The following is a 23,802-nucleotide window of genomic DNA, read 5'->3' as shown; positions in this document are numbered from 1 at the left end:
CTTCGAATTCTAGTTCGGTTCTTGCACGTCTGCCATGGAATTTATAAACTGAAGGAGCATAAACATAATATCGAGAGCAGTGATTTTTCAATCTGGGTGCCACTCATATCCCATAGTCATCGCGATTTTTTCGAAGTCTTGTTGCTTTCAGTCTTTCTAACCTAATGCTCATTTGAGCATTGCAAGTGCTCTCGAGTGTTTTAATGATGTAGAAGCATTCACAAAATATATAACCCTCAACCGGAATTCGGAACATGTGTGCCAAAAATGTAGTATACCCTTAGAGCATGTTTTTGGCAAGGTAAAATATAAGCGAATGTGTTGGGTATTTAATATTGCTTTTAAAGGAGGAGAATGGATGAGAGGATCATTTATGTCTTGTTAGACAGCTAACAGAAAAGGAAAACTAAGAGAGAGCTATTTCTATTTCTGAGCTGAGCTGTAACAATTATGACATAAACAGTAATGAATCAAGGATCCCGAAAACAAATTTCCTGTTTGTAAGGACCGGACCTAGCAGGTTGCGACAGCACAAAACTTGCTGATGCTGCAAGGATTGAACATACTCAATGACCCCAATAAACGGAGTGCGAGAATTATTGGCCTATTAGTGCCGTTGCTGAATCGTCGTACGCAATATTCGAAGATTTGGTCCCTGCTGACGTGAAGATGTTTTTTTGTTTTTTTTTTCACTTTATTTGCCTTTCGCTTGTCAAGATTACCGAACGGCAGTTGGAAATGACCAAGTGTGTGAATTGTGGATCGATGGTAAGCTGGCTATACGGCGTTGAGATTTATTTCCTGAGCCACTTGACGATTCAGTGTCGAGATGTATCTGTTTTTTGTTTAATGGCAGGTACTCGAACCAGCTACCATATTGGAGCAGGGGCCCCTGAAAGCAGCTGTCAGAGTGAAATTCACAGTTGGTGTGTCGAGCGTCATGACGCAGACTGTTATCATCGACGCAGTGCACCCTTATCTCAGGTTTGACACAGAAGTGGAATGGAAGGAAAACCACAAGTTTCTCAAGGTAACAACATTTCATGTCGTGTGAAGCTAACAAAATTATCAGGATGATTGCATGAATGTATTACATGCCTTTAGCCATGTCCTATAACCTTTCACAGGAACAGTGGATTATCTTCTTTTACGGACGAATCATTTGACGGTATGAATGTCGCGAGTTAAGTGAAAAAGCAATACAAGATTGCCTCGCACCGGTCAGTGTTATTTCGTGAGAAATGGTTCTTGGCGTCGTGGCAACTCGTTTAAACGCATGAGTTTAGAAACTACTGCTCCACCGTGTGATTTATGCAAAAAAAACGCTACCCATTCTATGTGTTTTTTAGTATATCAATATGCTGCACCTATAGACTAGAGCAACTTCAGTGGTACGTTCACGGCTCGTACTTATATCAGGGTGATACCAATTTTCCTGTGGTCCTGGCCGAGGCTCATTAACTCTATCGTAATGTAGTATGGTTGTTACAAATTCAATTTCATCTCGTGACGTTTGATACATACTTACTAGCAGGCAGGCACGAATGCAGCGATCAAGCACGACACAAGAACCCAAACGTGGGAATGACCCTCGCTCTGTAGCCTCCAAAATAACAGGCGCAAATTTTGCAGCTCTCAATGCGCCTTCATGTGCCTGTGCATATAAATTACAGGTGGCGTTAGCATTGTAACCTGTGGCAATGCGTGTGTTTTTGTCATTGAGTCGACGCGTGCAGCTGTACTCGGGGCAAGCATCATTGTACTGTGTTTGGAAGTGCCTGCCACGTCCATACAAAATATGTGCTCGCAATCAGACATCCATGAAAGTTGGAACGATGTGCGAAAAAGAGGCTGGCAGCTGTGCACCTAGGTCTCGCAACGTCAACGTGCGTGATTGTTCGAGACACACATGCCTGCCGATTTTCCTATTTGCACCGAAGACTCCCGAATTTTCAGAAAACCTTGCATTATGTTGTCCTGGCTTCCACAGTGCAGGGTAGCAAATTTACCAGATACTTGCTTTTCGGTTAATCTCTCTGCCTCTCTTCATACCATATATCTCCCTCTCTTTTAGTCACCCTTCTAGAGTTTACAATGTACTCCCCAATGCTCGCTCTTCCAACTTGGGCTGAGGAGTGTATGGCATGTTCTGTGCAGGCCTGGCACCTTTCTCCTTCATGGCGTCATGTTGTATTTACCCCACAGAATCACACACGTACGGTGCGCGTGTATGTCTTCTGCAAGCGCGAATGGCGAAGTGACACTGCAGTAATTATTAGAGGTATTTATTATTATTAATAATATTATTTGACAGTGTTTAATAAAAGCAAAAGAAATTGTGTTTTGCTTCCAAATGAGAACAAAAACATGCAGGTCCAGCTTGAACCTTTCTTAAGGGGTGACGAATGGCAGGGAGGGCACTAGAAAACAGCACAGTTTATTACGCCTTCTCTTCAAGTCATGGGGTCACGCTTGTTTTGAGTGATGTGCCGTATTTCATGAAATAGAAACGTGACAGCGCGTTTGCAGATGAGTTCACGTTACTGGCTGTTGCCTGAAGGAGCCAGCACTCCATAAGACACCGCTTTTGCTAATTGACCTCGAAGTTGACAGTGTGGTGGTAGTTCACCTCGCTGTTCTCAGATAGGTATGACTCTTGTTTTCAAGGAAAAAAAAGCTGTTACTGTGGTTGGTGTTACTTTTGGAATGATATTTACTTCTAAATCACACAGAGCTTGAAATTTCCCCTTTCAATAAGTGTGTGACACACTCAGCTGCCCACCAACAACGTTTCTTGTTTTCAAAAAGCAAGTAAAAGAATACTCTCATGATAAGTTATCTGCTAAGATGCATCAACGTGCCCTGCCGGCCATTTTCTTCGGTGAAGTGAACTAGTGATCCTCCCGTATTTGTGCCACTGAGAAAGCATGAGGGGTGCCAATATGTACATTTTATTTTATTGTTAATGTTAAGCAGCAGATTGCTTTTTGCAGTCTTAAATTCACCAGTATTTCAGAGCAGTTTTAGAGTTTGCCCCTCCTTCATATAATTTGTGTCTTATGCGACAAACGGATGGGCAGCTTCTTTGATCAGGCGCGCATACAAATGTGTACGTGTAGTGTCAGTTAAAATTAGTGTTGGACACCATTGTTGCCTTACTTTTTTGGTAACATGGTAGCATATTTATTACAACTTCAGAACTGTAATGGGTAACCTAAGTACCTAGGTTACCAATTTTCAGTAACATGTGGTGTCACGCTACCTTTTACTTTTTCTTTTGTAGGTGCTATCTTCCTAGAGCTCACCCCGACGAATTTCTTTGTCACAGAACGAAATGACTGCCTGCTTGCGTTGCACTGACAAAAAAAAATTACGCCGTCTCCCGCTAAAGAGAACCACGTGTAGAAGCAAAGCAATGGGCCTTAACGCTAACACTGGTAGCGACATTGACACTGGCCTTAATCGTGGCGCTGCGCAGGAGAGTAACCTCGGGAGGTGCAAGGCTTGATGGACTTGTGTTTTCCTACTGGAAAATGCCAAGCGCTGCTAATGGGCAGTGAAGAACAGAAGACTTTATTGGACACAGAGACCCGCCATCTGCTTCTAGTCAATGCGCACGCTGGGAATTCTCATTGTTCAGCAATGCATTGGAGAAATCTCCCACCGGCACTACCTTGGAGGTGAAGATCCAGTGCCTATATACAGGGTGTCCCACATAAGTTCAGCCAAGAATTTGAAAATGAAAGACACTTCAGTGGCCAAACCAAACACGTAATATAAACGTAACGTAACCATAATATAACCGTAATGTAATGAACACGTAATATAACACATAAATATAAACCAAACACGTACTACTCGCATTAGCCAGTAGGTACTTCAATGTTCAGTGCCAATGCACGGCGGTGTTCAGTGCCAGTGCACTGAACACTGCCGTGACCGCTGATACAGGTGGCTGTGCTTTGACCTCCGCACGCTCAGGCACTCCTTCAAGTTTTTCTACGCCCGAGTTTTTCAAGCAAGCTACCCGACCTGCCTCCTTCCCACGTGTTTTCGTGTTTAAGGTCGCCTTCTCGCCGCATCCTCCTCTCTTCACCCTATTGCAACTCCTTGCCCTTCTTTTGCGAATCTGCCCTCCTCTCTTGATCATCCTTCGCTCGTCTCCACCGCTCCGCGATGCCAGCCACGCTGGCTCCAATTCAGAAGTTTCGTTTTCTGACTAGAAACGGGCCTAGAGCCATTCCACGCATTCTGGCATGTGTGTCGTGTGTGCGCGTCTTGCTCGCTTTTGGTGTACGTGCACGTGTGTGGTCAGGATGGCGGGTGGGAGGCCTTGCACACTTTTTCCTCCCGCTCAATAAAACGTTAAAAATGGGACTGCTTGGTTTAGGCGTAATCCACACGTTAAGTGCCGCATTGCGAAGCGCTTGCTGTTGACTACCTGGCAGCCAACTTGCCGTTTCGGGCGTCCATGTATTCAGCTGTGGAGATAGTGTGGCGGCGGTGGCGGCTACATGCACGCGAAACTATTTTCGCCAGGCCGACTTGGTCGACGTCGGGCCCGATGCCAAATCTGAAGCTTCGGAACAGAACCACTGTGGTGGCAATTTGTGGCAGCGCGTCGTCGACTTCGAAATGAGAGAGCGGGTGGGACATCTGTTGTGACGGTTTCATTCGTCGCAACGGTTTCATCTGTTGTGTCGGCATCATTATCGGCCGATGATGATGCCGATAGTGCGGAACCGTGTACAGATTAGGGGATTGTGAATGAAGTACGTGGCGAGAGCGATTTGGAGGAATCGGATTGCGAGAATGATGAAACTTTAGAGCCGGTGCCTCATGCAGCTTATGCCACGGGCCTCGGTGAACGAGCACCCTGCCGGTTTAAGCGAGCGCGAGACCGCCCTTATTGCTTCTGCTCTTCGAAACATGCACGTCACGGACTTTTTTCGGGCAAAAAATTTTGTGTATTTGCTCGCAACTTTTTAAAAATTTGCGTTTAATTTACTACGAACTTGGGATATAGCGAACAGATGCCGCGTCAGGCTGGGCTTCGTTATAAGCGGGCTCAAGTGTGTATATATATATATATATATATATATATATATATATATATATATATATATATATATATATATATATATATATGGAGAAGTATGCACTATCCTTCTCTCTCTGCCGAGCGAACCTCGGCTTTCCAACCGCGGTCACATGCGTGCGCGCCTGTCTTGTGAGCGAACAGGGGAGGGAGGTGGGAGAAGGGGAAGGGCACTGATAGTTGGACGCGTTGTTTCTAAGGGTGAATTCACGGTGTTTTAATTTTTGAACAGCACCGTATTGCTCTGACTTGATTCTAAGATCACGCAATGCGAAAGTTGCAGTAAACGTTACCTGCGGCGTGCCACAGTGCGCTATGTATGCAATGCCTCCGTCGGGATTGCTGGCAGGGACACTTGTCATCTTTTCCTTTTTGTTGTGGTTGTTATTTGGAGCCCATGGGGTCAAAGTCAGCACAAACCATGAAAGTTCACACAGAAGCAGAACGTTCCAGTTTCCGCACGAAACCCTCGTTCACAATGAAAAATAAATGTGCGAACAGTTTGAATATGTATATTTTAAAATGAGACTCTGAATTGTCAGAGTCAAGATATAGCTCGGAAGTACAGTTCTATTCCCTTTGTCTTCGTTATTTTTACCCTATTCTAGTCTTTTTCGTGGCCAGTTGCTTTTGCGTGTATGGCAAGCCTGTTCGACTAAATCTTTTTTCTTAGATCATAGATGTGCACCCTAGTCTATGCTAAAGCTTACTTCTCTCGCCACGGTAACTTTTACCACAGTCTGCGCCAGCACCGTCCTCCTTCCTGGGTGTTCGTCATCATGCCTGTACCTGACCACGCAGGTTTCCATCCACCAGTGGCGTAGCCAGGGGGTGGCACACCAAGCACGTGCCTCATCCTTTGATATTTTCTCATGGTATTCAGCGCACAAAATTATCGTTGCCCACACCTGCCGGCCTGCCTGGCCCCCGGTGCCGATCAAGGTGGTGCCCCCTTTGAAAAAATTTCTGCCAACGCACCTGCCATCCGTGACTTCAGCTCACAGGAATCCTTGCTTATAGATTACGTCTGTAGAATAGGCCCATAGCCACTGTCACTTCCTCTTAATGCTGTTTTGATCTACAGGCGAAAACCTGGTCAGCTTTGAAAACTGATTTGCCTTCGAAGAGCTGCCATAAAATATCACACAGCTTATCATTTAAACTGCAAAAAAAAATGGGCACAGGCAATTTTACTGAAACATGAAATTGCAGTTTATATCACGGTACGCAAGACCTGGCAGCATGCTCATGGGTGTAAAACTATACAACTGGCTGATCGCATTTTCAAATCACAAATTACCGCTTTGTAGAAGCTGCGGAACTGAACCAATCATTCATAATTTTCACCCATGGGTGGTTAGATGGCGATCGAATGTGCAACGTGTGACCACAGTAGAAATCGGCACAATAATTATTAGGATTGTGCCACAGAGAAAAGTTACAACTTTGAATGAGGCATGTGCGTGCGTAATTTTCACGTTTGCCCGCAATCATATAAGAAAAGTTGCGGCTGCATGCGGCTGTAAGAATGCTTGATCACTAGCCACAAAGCGGAGAATCCGCTTACGCTCTGCTTCGTAGGGTTATGTGTAGTAAACATAATGTCATTTGCGCATGCTTGTCATGTTAACCGCGGCCCGTCTTTAGATCCAAACCTACAATGAATGAAACAGCGTGGGTGCACACATTTCTTGCAGCAAAGATAAGTTTCTTTACCATTAATGCCCATTTGATGCTTCAATTCAGCACGGAATGAGTTGTCACCTTTTACAGAGGCGGCACGCTCGGCTGCCATGATTTTTTCATTTAGGTGGCCATAGCAGACGACACTGGCAGTCAGGCATTGTGAGAAGCATAACATTTTCCTAGGGCAGTTAGTTATCACTCCGTACAGTCAGGGAAGAAGCTACAGCAGGACCTTACGGATTTCATTCAGTGAAGTACGAGAATAAAATAATTTTTAAAATGGAGACGTGAAAGCGACTATGGGCTGTGCACGAGAGGGCAGCAGAGCAATCCAACCACACACATCACAGGGATGCCTCTGCATGGTGGTGCCACGATATGTCCTCACGCCTAATAGGCAAGACAGGCTCAAGTTCGCGCAGCGCCGTTTGACGACCAAGCGGAGAGAGGGTAAAGCTCCGATCACTCGGACGGGCTGCACTTGCTTGGTTTTCCCATCAATAGCCCACAGAAAACATGTGCTTTAAGGCTATCTTATCTCGCATTGTGCACGCTATGGGTGCCGCTCCTTCGTCATCCTGGAAAGCAGGCAAACGCCCCTGCTGCATTGTGAGCTGCTACAATAAAAATGACTTAGAGCTGTAAACTGCCCGTGAAGTCCTACTGTTTTCAATGCAAGCAGTGCGAGGAGCAAAGGCTTCAAGAGTGAATTATGGCAGTTTGTCAGTACTTTCGCGGTCGTGTCACTTTGAAGAATTTTTTATCTGCACAATGTTACCAACTATGAACGGGGATAAACGTGATTGCCAAACTCATAAAATGAAAGTGCAATGGTAAATTGAAGCCACAGCAGATAGCCAACCACTGTACATTTCCAGATTGGGCACTGGCTTCAGAGACAATCATTTGTAATGCGACAGCGACGGAGCTTGCTAGCTTAATATGCCACAGTTAAAATATCGTACCGTGAGCCCTGCCAGTGTTTTATTCAGCTGATGGCTGTAGACTTTTCGTCGCTACTCAGTGTCGACAGTTTTATACTATGTGTTAGCGCTGAGCGTTTATACGTTCAGGTCTTTCAAGCGACACCTATAAGTCAGCGGGCTGACATGTTGCGATGCTAGGATCAAAGTCGTGAGTTCGATTTGCACGTGCACCAGCTGCATTTTCATGGGCGCGAAACGTAGCACTGAGCTTAGTTTGACATGCAAGAATGGCAGGGGCGTGTTGGTATTGCATATTTGAAGCGTGCGGTTGCATGACGCTCAATGTAAAAAGAAGTGGCACTCAGTGCCTGTACCCTCTCTTCGTTGTCGTCATCGCACCTTGCCTTACGCTTCAAATGGATTTAGGTGCACGTTAAAAAACCTCAGGTGGCAGGAATTACTCTGGAGTCTCACACCGCGGCGTGCCTTCTATTGATAGCATAGTTTTGGCACATGAAATAGTTTATCCTAGCATGCACTTGAGCCGCGGACAATATACACCTGCCACTATGAAAACTAGGGAAAAAAAGAATGAAGGCGGCAATAAAATTTTCAATTGTTTTGTGAAATTAGATGCAGTTATCAGGGACAAATCTCGTTGTAACCAAAACATGCTCAATTCTAGTGGGTACTGTATAATATGACGAATACCAAGCGACATACGAATCAGTGAACATGCTGCGTGATCAGGTGTGAATATTGTCTGAAATGAAACATTCATGCGCTGCAGGAATCATGCATGGTCGAAGTCAGTATAAAATACCTTTTTTGTGTGCGCATCATTTTGCTTTCAAAGGAACTGTAAAAAAAAATTCGAGGTAGCATTGATCTTTCGATGCGACGTTGTTAACTTCCGATGAAAACCTCGGCAAAAGTAAGACTTTTATGAAACTGAACATTGTCAACAGGGTAGATGTAAGTTAGGCTCTTCACACTGGCCCCCTAATACATTTAAAGTCACACGACAAGCTTGGCATCCAAGCCATCGAATTAAAAAAAACACACACACACACACACACACACACACACGCACGCACGCACGCACGCACGCACGCGCACACACACACACACACACACACACACACACACACACACACACACACACATCATCCGAGAAGACACAACTGCCACAGCAAATGTGCTTTTTACCAGTAACATCCATATATGATTCACGCCGTCACCTTACTTTTAATGTCATAGAAATGCGGCCATTCACCATTGACACGCAGTAGAGCAAAGACATTGTCTTTGGCAGCTTAAATCACTTGTACCCGCAAAGGTTGTCGAATAAACGCTCTGGGTTATGGTGAGATTCATGCAGTGAAAATGTTCTTCAAATCTTCCTAAATTTTCGGTGAAAGTCACAGGTGAGGCTGGACGTGCAGGGCGACCAGACAAACATGCATGCAGAGCATGTGAGCATGCTTAGGGAGTGCAGTGCAGTCTTAGCAAAGCGTTGGAAACACTTGCATTTTCGTGTAAGCGTTGCATCGTCAGCGCAGCGTGATAAGCGCTACAGTCCTTATAAATACTTATGTCTGCCTTTTTTTGTAAAAAGACACTCATACAGACTATTGACGTGTTGTTATAGTGCCTCAGATATGCGCAATAATTGCTTTTTAATTGACAATTGCACAAGTATGAATGCTGAACCTTGAACAATATTAGTGGGCGCTACAGATGGGGTCGGCGGTTTCGGTTATCGATAGGTGCCGTTTAGATTTTAGGGGATCGCAAAGGGTGGACAAATAGACAAATAGTCAGACAGACCAAAGTTTTTTGTCGAAGCTCCTCAAGAAAGACTATCATCTTTAAAATATTGCCGCATTCTCACTTCAAGCTTTGTTATCGCCCCATTTTATTTTCAGTTATTTTCAGCGCAAACGGCTTCTACAGTGTTCGAGAGGCTTCAAGACTGCAGTTGATCATTTTGTTAAGATTACGCCCTCTTTGTGAACATTACAGATTATTCTGAAACCTACATCGCCGCTAGCGATAATGCAAGAATATTCGATGTCAAGTGTTAGTGCCAACGCGCTTCGCAGCTTGTCAGTTGATCGATGGCTGTCGCTCTGTTCGGCGCCATCAGTGCCAGTAGGCATTGCTGTATTGTGACCTTCAGTCTCTGAGCCACAAGTTCAGCTGAATAAACAGTTTCATCTTGTAATTACAGTCTGCTTCCTTCGTCCAAGTCATGACCTTGTGGCATCTGGTGAAGGTACGGCTTCGTTCATGTACCGGACACCCCCGTCAAGCCGTGAACCCAGCCAATGTCGCGGAGAAGACACAAACACCAGCCAGGAGCAGCAAAGAAGCCTCACGCAGCAATATCTACCACCGGAGTACAGGCTTCTACAAGACAAAGCTCGGAAGACCAAGGCCATGAGCTCGAGTGCGGCGACAATGATAACCAATCTTGCGATCTTCATGCATCAGCCAAAGGAGCGGAGCCACCAACTTTTTGTGGGTCATCATTCGAAGACCCGGAGACCTGGCAGGAGACCTACGACCAAGTGCCTGCCCTCAACCACTGGGACACAAAAGAGGAGCTCCAAACATTTAATTGAAGCACCAACATATTTAATCTGAGCACCAACTCAATTAGGCCGTATGCCAGTGAATTTAATCCAAGTGCCAACCATGTTTCATCCAATTACCAACAGCTTTAATTCAGGTGTCAGTCAATTTAATCCATGCACCATAAACACATGGTTTGCCACTTTATACAGTCTAAATGTTGGAATAATGTAAACGTGGAGCGACAGGAAGAACTTTTCACTTGCCTATACATGCTAGCATTAACGAAAGGAGGTACAGTGCTAGTTCCCCCTAACGCCTTGGTTTCATAACTTCAAGTTCAAAAAATCCTGTGTATTAGTTACACTTACGGGTACTAAATGTATTTGCACATAGAGTACATGTTAGTCTATGCTTCATCGCTACTGCATTATTCTGGCTGATCGTGTACAGCATTGCGTGTGCAGACTCATGTCGTCTGCTGAGCAGATGACATTTGGCTGCTTATTTGCTGTCGTCTTCTTGGCCCTGTGATAATGATAGTGACCGATAGATGATATTCATCCATTCTTTAATCAGAAATAACCATTTAAAACACTGAACTTGTATTTATTAGGGTTCATATGAAATTAAGTTTTTTTCATAAAACCATCAAAGGAGTACTCCTGTTTTTATGTCACAGACGATGCTAGTGTTGCTGAAGCGTGTTTGCTTGAAACACACGTGTTTTATCGGATACACATAATTTTTTTTGAATAAAAAGATAACAGCTAATGTGATTGCAGAATATGACTTCCATTGTTCACATCAGAATCATTAGTTTACATCTTATGTGCACTGCAGGACGAAAATCTCTTTGAATTATCTCTGATTCACTCTGCCCTGTGAGGGCCTCCTAATTACTCAAGCATGTACGTGCTCTTGACCTATCACTGCCCTTGGCCGGGTTTTTCATATCTTGGTATGTATTTTGGCTTTCCTATAACCATAGTCTGCCCTTTGCATTACATCACCTGTCCTGGTCATGCAATGCTATACAAATTCAATTATGAGCGTTAGTGACGAACAAAACATAATCGTTAACATGTCCCTGCTTTTTCTTTCGTTGCCATTAAGGTGACTCCACCCGAGCCAAGCCCTCATCTACAAACTTTTACGCCCCGTATTCTGCTTTTTGTGCATGGACTAAACTGGCTGACACCTTCATTAAAGCCGTTAGCAATTGGAATAAACATGGTGGCACTTGGATTGAATTCACTGGCACACGACCTTATTGAGTTGGTGATTGGATTAAATGTTTTGCACATAAATTAAATAGTTTGGCGCTCAGATTATTTTAATAGTGTGCAGATTATTTAAGCTGGCACTTGGATTAAAGTGACCGGAAAAACCGGTTCACTGCGCAGCTGCTTGATGTGGAAGTATAGTGAAACTCATTGTTTTCCTCTGGTTTTTAGCTGAAATTATGGTTCTGTCTGTCTACTTAACCAACCAATCTTGCAATTTGGCTGAAATGTTTGGCAGCAAGAATTTTGTACAGCTTCGCTTCAAGTGATGCCTTGAGATATTTTCAGTGTCTATGCGAAGAGAATGAAAATGTGGTCACCTTGCAATATTGCAACTTTTAAACCGTTTCCTTTACCAATGTTTCTTTTTTTTGAAGGTGGAATTTCCAGTCAACATCTTGTCTCGGCGGGCCACTTACGAAATCCAGTTTGGGAACGTGGAACGACCAACCCACTCGAACACGTCATGGGACTGGGCAAAATACGAGGTAAGTTGTGGCTCGCTGTTGTCAGGGATATAAGTGTGGACATACACGAACATGCCGAAAGCCTGAGTCATGCCTGACTCATGCCTGACTCATGGGCTGGGGTCGGGACTCTTAGTGGACTTTTAATTGGTCCAAGCAGTAAGGCAGGCTAGTTTGTTGCTTGAACTCCTATTGTTAGCGGCACCATTAAAAAAAATGCACAAGTAGATACAAAGACTGTATGAGCACTATACATGAACCGAGTTTCTTCCCACATACTAAAAAAAATATCTAATGCGTTTTCCGGAACTCATGAATTCAACTGAAAATTTCATGTTGCTAACTTCATAGGAGATGAAAATGGCAGAAAGATGGAGAGGTCAGTCAGTTTGCATACTGGCTGGCTACGCTGTGCTAAAAAAATGTGAACAAACGCCAGGCGTTTGGGAGAGGCAGCACAGTCACAGCGAAAGCTAGAAGAGTGGCCTTTGAGAGCCTTTGTGAACACTCGTTGGGTAACTGCTGCAAGCACACTTGCTGGGTAACTGCTGCAAGCACACCTGCTGCACACTTGCTGCAAGCACACTTGCACACCTTTCTACCTAGAAACAAGTATTCCTTCTTGTACAAAGTGATCGACGAAACAATGACGCATTTGTTCCCCTTCCTTTGTATGTAATATGCCTCAAGTACTTCACGTGCTAACGTTTCCCTCCTTTGTCCCAACACGTGTTTCTCGGAACAGTGGTGCGCAGCCGCATGAAGCCCAATGTAATAAATGGCAGGTGTGAACTCATGCCATTCTTAATTGATAATATACAGTAAAACCTCGTTAATTCGGACTTGGTCATTTCGAAATCCCATTTCATTCAAAAGATTTCCGCGGTCCCGTATTTTGCAGTGTAAGTTTGAGTGGATAATTTGAAGCGTCGGCTTGCACCAGTCCGGTTAATTCGAAAACTTCGGATGCCATGTTCCAGATCCCGATTTCGCCGCGAATCCGCGGAACGGCGTATATTAATAGCCACAAAGCAATGCAACATATTGATACTAATGAGTGGCAGCTGAAGCACTCCAGCATCGCTGCTTTCAGCGCAAAAAAAAAAAAACAGAAAAAACGGTCTCATGGTCAACCAAAACGTGCGCTTGCAGAAAACGAGCTGTGCTTCACTGCAACATGCAATGACGTGCGGGCAGCTTATCGCATGTTTCTCGGAACGTCAGCAAGTCATGGTTTACCCATTTTTTCTGGAATTGTAAAAAAATAATAAAGGACAGTTTTGCAGAAATCGCGATGTATGCGAACCTCCGATTCTCGGTTGCTCCAGCAATTCGTGTCTTTGCACTGCTGGCAGAGTTCTTGCCAGCAACATCTACTTCGGAAACTAAGTTCGAAAGTTTCAAAGATAATTTTTTCCAGCCAAAACACATCGTGAGCTTCATCATACTGGCCATTAATAAATTCATAATTATAATTGAAAGAATGTGAAAATGGTCGCATCATGACGTGCTGACGAAACGAAAAGCAAATGACATTCTGCTCGCATGTCACTACTGTGTTACAGTGAAGATGTCGTTTTCTGCAGCTGCATATTTTAGTCAATTACGACCACATGTTTTTTTTCCGTTTTTTTTTTCTTTGGTGGAAGCAGCGAGGCTCACTGTTTCTCTATGCTTACGGCAAAATAAAGACCAGGTATTGCTAGAAAACATGACCTTTGGAGCCGCAAGCTAGCCGGCACAGCAAACGACGAGCACTAATTACTTTGAATAGCTCTAAGTTCCTTGCATCCCACTTTTTGTATGTATTGTTAATTCGAAAACCAGCTTAATTAGAAGCTTTCTTGCGGCCCCAGTGATTTCGAATTAACGAGGTTTTACTGCTCCCTAAGGCGATCATCAACACAATGTCCAGTCTGGCCTATGTATACTTTGCCACAGCTCAACGCAGTTTCATAAATAACACCCACTATGCAATGCAGAACTGGCCGGGCGTGCTTCTTTTCCCATGAGAAGTTAACTTTTTGCAAACAAATGCGAGCACAAAGCTTCGACAGCTTGTTGGGTGCCGAAAAGACCACTAGAATGTTATGCCTGTTAGCAACTTTCTTCAAATAGAAGGCAATTTTTTGCATGTAAGGCAGAACCAGTGGTTTCTTTTTCCGCCATCCTCAGGCTGTCTGCTGCATTCTTTAGGCTTCCGGAGCAGAGATTCAAACACACTGGTTACGACCCTTAAGACCATCGAAAGGAAACTCGCTGCAACCTGCCTTGAAATCTGCTCCTGAAACTGTCGTCCATAGTGTGCTTGCACGACTTCAACAACGCAGACCAAAGACAGATTGTAGCAATGGCTCTTTTTGCGGTTTTACAGTTTTCGAGGGCACAGATTCGTCAAGCAGGAGGTCTTCGCGTGCACGAGGGCTGTACATCTAGCACAAATGTGTAGCATTTAATGACAGGTTGATGTCTCAAAACTGCAAATGATTGTCTTGAGGTAGCTCATGGGTAAACGTCAAGCCTTTCCCCTGCTGAATAAATATGATAAAACATTCCTTACATCGTCACAAGCAGTCACAGAGTCAGGGTTGTTTAGATATACAAGAAAATCGTCAATTTGTCTAAAAACCTTTGGGTCAAAGTTTCCAGTCAAGGTTTCCAGCAAGTGCGTGGTAAATAGATGAAAAAAAAAAAATGTTGCATAAAACAGGAGCTACGAACCAATGGCAATGCCTTTGCACTGTACATAGGTAGAGTCATTAAAAGAAAGAAAATTCAAGCAGGGACAAGAAATTGTCAATTGATAAACCACAAGAGTTCATAAAGTTAGTGCTACCATTGAGATCAACACATTCTCAAACACAAGGAACAAGTTCAGCATGTGGCACAGAAGCAAATAAATTCTCAACATCAATATTAAAGGCGTACAGAAAAGCACTTCTACTAAAAAAATCTGTGACCACGGCTGAATCTTTATGGCAAACGTGTCATCAAGGCAAAGTCTATTTATGTGATTAAACGAGAAGGGACTGACCAGAAGTTTCCATGTGTGCCTTTCCGAGACAATAGACCTGAATGGCCTTTTCAGCTTGTGTGTTTTAACTGCGAAAAAAACTTCAAGGGTAATACCTTTGCACTCACCAATAGCTTTTGCTAGCTGGCACAAATTTAGTTCCTTGCACAAAGATACAGCACAGCTTTTAACCTTGGTAGGGTTCGCTAATGAATGGACAAAGTCCTTCTCAATAGTGCAAGAGGCTCTCTCTCGGCATTGGTCTTCTGGTAAAACGACAAAGCCTCCTTTTTTGTCCGACTGGAGAAGGAATAGTTCATTTTCTTTGAAGAGGACACAATGTTTTCTGTCGAAAACATCTGTCGAGCTGTACTCTTATTTCTGAGGATTGTGTCATCTCCCTCGAGAAGGAAACGATCATGGTCCTGTTCTTCAGCACTCAAGGAAATGTGCCGGTTCAGAGCCAGAAGTTTATGTGCAGAGACCTCAGGCTGAAGGCAAAACTTCGGCCCTTTCTTAAGAACGCAGCCTACCTCATCGGGAATGGAAACACTCCCAAATTTATTGTCACGGGTTGTAAAATACTGGGGGTTTATTTAGGAACAAGGAGAGTAGAACTCGTACAGACGCTCTCAAAAGAGAGCCGCTAAGATTGTCGTCTTAATGACTCGCCTGCGCTGTGCCTCTCGTGCAAATCCACGACCTTCATTGTCGTCGCTATCTCGAAGCTAGACGCAGCTATGCACGCAGCAATACCCTCCCGTCAGAGTGAGCGTCGTCCCAATGCTCAACAAGTAGAGATGCGGCTAGCGTGTTTTTACATCATTCAGAATGCTAAGGTTTTATGCGAGCCACGTGCACTGTCTCCGGCGGATCCTGGCGACGTTTCGAACAGGAAGAGGCGTCGGGCACGACTTCGTATGTCACTTCGCTAAGACAGGGCAAAACCTAGTAGCGTCCAATGTATCCGCATAGAAGTTTCTCCCAGAGGCCTCGGCATCGTACAGGAAACCAAACCCAGACTTTTTCTCCTGGTTCATAAGCGACAAATCGATAGTGAAAGTTGTACCGTTGGGTGTCAAGTTGCTGCTGGTTGATTATCCTGACGCGGACAAGCTGCCTTGCTTCCTCGGCACGATCAGTGAAGTCTGCGGCATCTGTCTTTGAATCATTCCAACGATAAGGCAGCATGGCGTCAAGCATTGTAGTAACTTCTCTGCCATGAATTAGTTGCGAACAGCGCCATTTTTATTGTTTCCTGGCGTGCTGTACTATACGCAAATGTGATGTACGGCAAGATTCGGTCCTAATTCTTGTATTGCACGTCGACGTACATGCAAAGCATGTCAGCGATCGTCTTGTTAAGTCGTTCTGTAAGGCTATCCGTTTGTGGGTGGTAAGCTGTCATCTTCCTATGTGCTGTGCCACTGAGCGTAAGCACAGTGCACAAAAGCTCGGCTGTAAGTGTGATACCTTTGTCTATTATGATGACAGCCGGAGCACCATGTCTTAGGGCAATGTTCTCAGTGAAGAACTGTGCCGCTTCAGCTGCAGTGCCATTCAGAATCGCCATGGTCTCCGCATATCAGGTGAGGTAGTCCATCGCCACTCGCCACTCTTTGTTGCCGCTGTCTGATGTTGGCAATGGGCCCAGCAGATTCATTCCGATTTGAGAAAATGGAGTTTATGGCACTGGCACAGGATGCAATAGCCCAGCGGGTCTGACAAGTGGTACCTTGCGCCGCTGATAGTCAATGCATGTTCGGACATAATGTTTCGCCTCTGCTGCGATTCTTGGCCAGTAGTATTTTTCTTTGACGAGTGTGAGTGTACTTGTGAAACCTAGGTGACCCGCAGTGGCTTCGTCATTGCAGGCTTGTAAAATATAGCTGCAAAGAGCTTCAGGAACTAGCAGCAGATAGCATCTACCTGTTGACGAAAAATTCCTCTTGTAGAAAATTCCGTCCTGTAAACAGAATAATGATAAGTTCTTCGAAAACACTCTCGGTGCATTGGTGGCTCATCTTTTCAAAAATTCTATGAGCCAGTTGAGCTCCCGATCACCTTGTTGTTGCCAAGAAATGATAGCCGCATCAAGAACTACTAAAAAACTTGTGCATTCATCATCCTCTGTAGCCGGGGATTCAATCGGTGATCTTGACTAATAGTGGGCATCTAAGTGTTGCCTTCCAGAATTGTAAACTACGGCCATGTCGTACTGTTAGAGCCGTAAGCTCCATCGTGCCAAACATCCGGATTGGTCTTTCTTGTTGGTCAACCAACAAAGAGAGTGGTGGTCGCTTATGACTTGGAAAGCGCAGCCATATAAGAACGGACGGAACTTCGCAGCTGCCCAAATGACAGCCAGACACTCCTTCTCCGTTGTTGAGTTGTTGGACTCGGCATATGTCAACGTTCTGCTAGCATAGGCAACTACTTTGTCCGCACTGTCTTGGCACTAGACAAGAACGGCACCTAGGCCCACATTGCTCGTGTCTGTATGGATGGCTGTCGGAACATTTTTTCTTAAAGTGAGGGAGGACGGGTGGAGTTTATGGATGCTGCTGCAGCTTGTTGAATGGAGCTTCTTGCTCTTCAGCCCATACAAACGCGATGTCTTCCTTTGTAAGGCGGGTGAGTGCAGAGGCGATGTGTGCAAAGTCTGCTATAAATTGCCGGTAGTAGGCGCAGAGACCCAGGAAATGCGTGACGGCTTTCTTATCAACAAACCTTGCAAACTTTGCGACAGCTGCAGTTTTCTCTGGGTCAAGCCTCACACCTTGGCGACTGACCATATGTCCCAGGAACTGCAGTTCTTAAAAGCTGAAGTGGTATTTCTCCGGTTTTAGTGTGAGTCCAGCGGATCATATGGCTTGAAGGACTGACAATAGCTGGTTTAGATATTCTTCAAACGTGGTCGAACAAACAATCACCTCACCGAGGTACACAAGGCATGTTTTCCATTTCAGACCGGACAGAATGGTATCTATGAGTCTCTGAAATGTGGCTGGGGCTGAGCCGAAAGGGAGAACATTGAATTTATAAAGCCTGTATGGCCCCACAAAGGCAGTCTTTTCTCGGTCGTGCTCATCTACTTCTATTTGCCAGTACCCGCTTTTAATCCCCGCCGCGGTGGTCTAGTGGCTAAGGTACCCAGCTGCTGACCCGCAGGTCGCAGGTTCAAATCCGGGCTGCGGCGGCTGCATTTCCAATGGAGGCGGAAGTGTTGCAGGCCCGTGTGCTCAGATTTGGGTGCACGTTAAAGAACCCCAGGTGGTCAAAACTTCCGGAGGCCTCCACTGCGGCGTCTCTCATAATCATATGGTGGTTTTGGGACATTAAACCCCACAAGTCAATCAGTACCCGCTTTTAAGGTCCATTGACGAGAAGTAGCGCGCCTGTCGTAGTATGTCCAAAAAATCATCGATCCGCGGTAACGGATAAACGTCTTTTTTTGTAACGTGATTCAGCTTACTGTAATCGATGCAGAAACGCAAGCTGCCATCTTTCTTTTTCCTGAGTACCACTGGTGGTGCCCAAGGACTCTGATGGTTGGATTACATCATCCTATAGCATCTTGGCTTGCTGCTGAATTACCTCACGTCTTTTCTGAGCGATGCTACATAGGTTCTGTCGGATTGGTCTTGCTATGTCTTCTGTAATAATGCGATGTTTATTCAGAGGCGTTCGATCTACTCGTGACGTCGATGAGAAGCAGTCCTTAAACTAGTTGAGCAGCTTCATAAGACGGCATCTTTCAGTCGGTGTTAGACTCAGACCGATGTCGACTGTTGATTTATGCAGAGCTAATTGTGCTGTGGCTTCCTCTTGCGTAACAAGACAGTCGTGAGAGTAGTCAAGCTCCTCGAGGTATGCCACAGCCTTTACCGATGTGCTGGCGCTCGTTCGTGAAGTTAGTCAGAAGCACTTCTGCACGCCCATTCACTGAGCTGACGATGTCACGAGCGATGGCAATGCCTTGACAGAAAAGAAAGGCAGTGATGGGTTCGGCTATGGCGCATTCAGTACAGTGCACCCTGCAACACATGAAAACAAGACTATATGACAGTGGTGGCATGCAGACGTCGTCGTCGACCACACGTAACACCCTGGGTTCTTAGTCTGGATCATGGGTCACACGCTTCAGCGGCGAGTGTAATCACACCATCATGTATGTTGACCACAGCACTGTACTTTCTTAAGAAGTCCATTCCCAGTATCGGAGGTTTGCAGCACTCTGATAGGATCACAGATGTGGCAACGAAAGCCACATTCTCAATCGTGAGCCTTGCTGTACATTTTTCCGTGGGTGTTATTATCTGGCGTCCAGCATTTCTGATATAAGAGCCCGTTCATTCCTTCCTGACTTTCTTGAGTTCGTCTGCTAATCGTTAACTCATGATGAAAAAGTCTGCACACATGTAGACTAAGGCCATCACTTCAAAGCCATCAATCGTCACAGCTAGATTGGCACGCACAGTTTTCTCGGCAGTATCGTCATTGTTGTCTCTCACGTGTTTTGGCAGCAGTTGAGGATCTTCGGCAATTCGCCAGCTTGCAACCTTCCCCCCAGAAGTCGCTACTTTCAGTTTCCCCACCGTGGGCAGGGAGACCGACCTCTGGTGGCGTCAGCAAAACTACAGTGGCTTGGTGTAGTAACACGAGCTGGATATGGTGAGCGCATCCGGAAGGTAGCAGAGCGTTCTCACCGGCCATTCTGGTCATCGTCAATGGGAGCACGGGTTCTGTCGAACTGTTGGCGAGTATCGGCAAGTACACTACTGCGGTGTTCAGCTCGGCAATGTGGGCAAAAATGATAAATGTGCCCTGGCTCTCCACAGTTGTAGCAGAGTGGTAACAGGATTTGCTGCAGGCCTTCTGCTACTGACGCTTTCCGGAAAGGATGGCCTAGTCGCAGTTACATTGTTTTCAAAGCCGGCGCGTTTCCTTGAGAGCTGAAGAACAGGACTGTGGTCGTTGCCTTCTGGAGGGAGCTGACACAATCCTCAGAAATAAGAATACAGCTCGACAGATGTTTTTGACAGAAAACATCGTGTCCTTCTTCAAAGAAAATGGACTATTCCTTCTCCAGTCGGACAAGAAAGGAGGCTTTGTCGTTTTACCAGAAGACCTATACCGGGAGAAGGCCTCTTGCGCTATTAAGAAGAACTTTGTCCGTTCATCAGCGAACCCTACCAAGGTTAAAAGTCGTGCTGTATCTTTGTGCAAGGAACTGAATTTGCGCCAGCTAGCAAAAGCTATTGGTGAGTGCAAAATTAATACCCCTCAAGTTTTTTTTTTTTTTTTTTTCAGTTAAACCACACAAGCCGAAAAGGTCATTCAGGTCTATTGTCACGGAAAGGCGCACATGGAAACTCCTGATCACTCCCCTCTCGTTTAAGCACATAAATAAGCTTTGCCTTGATGACACGTTTGCCACAAAAATTCAGCCGTCGTCACAGATTTTTCTAGTAGGAGTGCTTTTCCGTACGCCTTTACTATTGATGTTGAGGATTTATTTGATTCTGTGCCACACGTTGAACTTGTTCCCTGTGTTTGAGAATGCATTGATCTCAATGTTAGCACTGACTTTATGAACTCTTGCGGTTTATCAGTTGACAATTTCTTGTCCCTGCTTAAATTTTCTTTGAGTGGCACATTTATTTCTTTTAATGACTCTACCTATGTACAGCGCAAAGGCATTGCCATTGGTTCGTAGCTCCTGTTTTATGCAACATTTTTCTTTCAACTACTGACCACGCACTTGCTACAAACCTCGACTTGGAGCTTTGACCCTAAAGTTTTTAGACAAATTGACGATTTTCTTGTATTTCTAAACAACCATGACTCGGTGACTGCTTGTGACGATGTAAGGAATGTTTTATCATTTTTATTTAGCAGGGGAAAGGCTTGACGTTTACGCATGAGCTACCTCAAGTCAATCATTTGCAGTTTTTAGACATCAGCCTGTCATTAAATGCTACACATTTGTGCTGGATGTATAGCCCTCGTGCACGCAATGACCTCCTGCGTGACAAATCTGCGCCCTCGAAAACCATAAAACCATAAAAAGAGCCATTGCTACATTGTGTGTCCGGTCGGCGTTGTTGAAGCCGTGCAAGCACATTATGGACGACAGTTTTCAGGAGCAGATTTTAAAGCAAGTTGCCGCCAGTTTCTCTTCGACGGTCTTAAGGGTCGTAACCAGTGTGTCCGAATCTCTGCTCCAGAAGCTTAAAGAATGCAGCAGACAGCCTGAGGATGGCGGAAAAAGAAACCACTGGTTGTGCCTTACATGCACAAAATTGCCCTCTATTTAAAGAAAGTTGCTAACAGGCATGACATTATAGTGGTCTTCTTGGTACCCAACAAGCTGTCGAAGCTTTTTGCCCGCATTTGTTCGCAAAACGTTAACTTTTCATGCGATAAGAAGCACGCCCAGCTAGTTCTGCGATGCATAGTGGGTGTTATCTATAAAATTCCGTTGAGCTGTGGCAAAGTGTACATAGGCCAAACTGGACCCTGTGTTGATGATCGCCTCAAGAAGCTTATATTATCAATTAAGAATGGCATGGGTTCACACTTGTCATTACATTGTGCTTCGTGTGGCTGCACACCATTGTTCCGAGAAACACATGTGTTGGGACGAAGCAGGGAAACGTTAGCACGTGAAGTACTTGAGGCACATTACATACAATGTAAAAGCAACAAATGTGTCTGTGTTTCGTCGATCACTCTGTACAAGAAGGAATGCCTGTTTCTAGGTAGAAATGTGCGATAATCCCTTGTGCTGTGCCCCCTCTTTGTGCGCATTCTGAAAGCATAGTATATATTTGGGTGATGTGACGAAAAATGACCGAGTTTAAAGTCTGGCGCCCTATCCTGTTTCTTTTTTTTTCCCCTTTTCCTTGCAAGTATCAGTTGCTCCACAAGTAATTTATTGAGATATGCACCAACTTGCCCAATGTCACACTCTGCTAAAGCCAGTATACAGGCCATTACGATTCATGTCTCCAAAAGTCTCCAAAATAAAGAAACTGAGATATTTTCACTCAACCTCTTCATGCGACACAATGCATCTGAAGGTGAGGCTTGTTTTGAGAGAAAAGCAGGGGTGCAACAGCTGCGTCAATTGCGCTCATTTTATACAATTCTTCAGTCATGCACCGATCTGCGCCAAAGCCATCAAATTTGTCGAAATTGCACAATGCTGCGTGAAAATGCCCGACAAGCCTCAAAATTTTTTTCTTGAGCTAATATCAGCGACAAATAAAGGCCACGTTGGCCACCTACAGTTTGCGTCAATCACTCCAGGGATCTAGGCACGGAGACGTTAACCCTAAAGCGGGGTGTATGATACTTACTCATTAGGCCAAGACATTTGTGAAATGCGATTGTCGAGATCAAGTAACAATGCCGTGCGCCCATTGGTACGCTGACCGCAACAGACATTTATCAGTAACATAACAGAACTTCAAGACAAAAATGTGTTGCCGTAGCCAGCAACACTTTGCGGCAAGTATGAATTTTCTAGTCAGGAAACGCTGCAATGCATGTTTGAAACTAATGCTGAAAGCGCATCTGCCGGTACTGCGTGTGAACAAACTCGACGTGCTTTGAATGCAAATGTTACCAGTGACCTCGTTATTTGCTGTTGTAATGGCACTTTCTTTATTTTAATAAATTGCTAATTATTACAGTGGCATTCTGATATGCATTCTTCGTCATACTTCTAGCAAATTTGGCCCTTATATTTTGTATCATTGCGGCTTGTCATTAAGAAAAGCGTACCTTAAATCTTCCTTGCGATAGAAGTGGCTTCTGACATTGTTGTTCTTGTTTTTTTTATTTGAACTGACCACTCTGTTTTGATTCTTGTCGTAGTGAACATTTTTCAAAGTAGTTATTGCATGAAAATGTATTGCTTCAAAAGGAACAGCCTCAAACGCAAAATAAAAAAGCTTTGTTACTGTGTAACAAAATAACTTATAAAAGGTACAAACATTACACCATCTAAGCCAACTGCACTTTCATCATACACTGACAGAAATGAAAGAAGGTCGACCAGTCTGGAGGTCATGAAATGTGATGCACGTATTGGCGTCACGACATGCCCAGCAGGATTCCAAGAATTTTTTTTTCCATGTTTTGTTCACAGGCCTGCGTTGTCGCATTTTCCAAGTCAAAACTACTTCTCGTATTCGAGCCCTGTTCGTCGGAGAGAGATAGAAAGCAGAGTTTTGTTCTCACAGAGAAAGGGTACATGAAGGCAAACATTTTGACAGTTTTACCTGTTTAGTCAGGAAATCTTCGCTCTCATCTTTTCCGATTCACGGCCATGGCAGCAGGACTGAAAAGTGGAAAAATTCAGAGAGCGTTGTAGCACTCTCTCATCAACTCGGGAAATAGGGCTAGTTTTTGGAGAAAGTGACCTCACTTTTCTTTCTTTTACTATCATGTTCCCTCCGTCCTATGACTTCGAGCCGTGCTGTCAAATGCGTTACAGAAATAAGTGTTTTTTTTTCTTACTCTCAAACTATGCCGAAAACTCGCCCCCCCCCCCCCCCCTTCCGCAGAAACCTAAGCGCCCCACAACCCATTTTGCCAAGCGACTTCTTTTCGCATTCCTCATCACTGATCTAATCAGCTCCTTTCCCCTTCTATTTCTTAATCTGAATGCACGACAAGCCCCAAAACGGTCACTTATACTTCTAGAATAATATCTCGGATACCACTTAAACAATCAAAA

General features: G+C 44.6%; 1 protein-coding gene across 5 annotated transcripts in view; it reads left to right on the top strand.

The window, feature by feature from the left end:
* LOC119172976 (alpha-mannosidase 2C1) overlaps positions 1 to 23,802 on the top strand; it is a 538,513-nt gene that overhangs the window by 446,610 nt on the left and 68,101 nt on the right. For 4 of the 5 annotated variants that reach the window (XM_075893986.1, XM_075893985.1, XM_075893988.1 and 1 more), the window contains 2 exons: positions 857 to 1,030; positions 11,951 to 12,061. In XM_075893986.1, coding sequence (XP_075750101.1) covers positions 857 to 1,030; positions 11,951 to 12,061 — 285 coding nt within the window. Of the gene's footprint in view, positions 1 to 856; positions 1,031 to 2,157; positions 2,282 to 11,950; positions 12,062 to 23,802 lie in introns of all 5 variants that reach the window. The other variant, XR_012895065.1, reaches the window with a different exon arrangement.

The sequence above is a fragment of the Rhipicephalus microplus genome, chromosome 4 (genome assembly GCF_043290135.1).
Source record: "Rhipicephalus microplus isolate Deutch F79 chromosome 4, USDA_Rmic, whole genome shotgun sequence".
Lineage (NCBI taxonomy): Eukaryota > Metazoa > Arthropoda > Arachnida > Ixodida > Ixodidae > Rhipicephalus > Rhipicephalus microplus.
The sequence above is the reverse complement of the archived record's forward strand: the minus strand, read 5'-3'. Positions and strand labels throughout refer to the sequence as shown.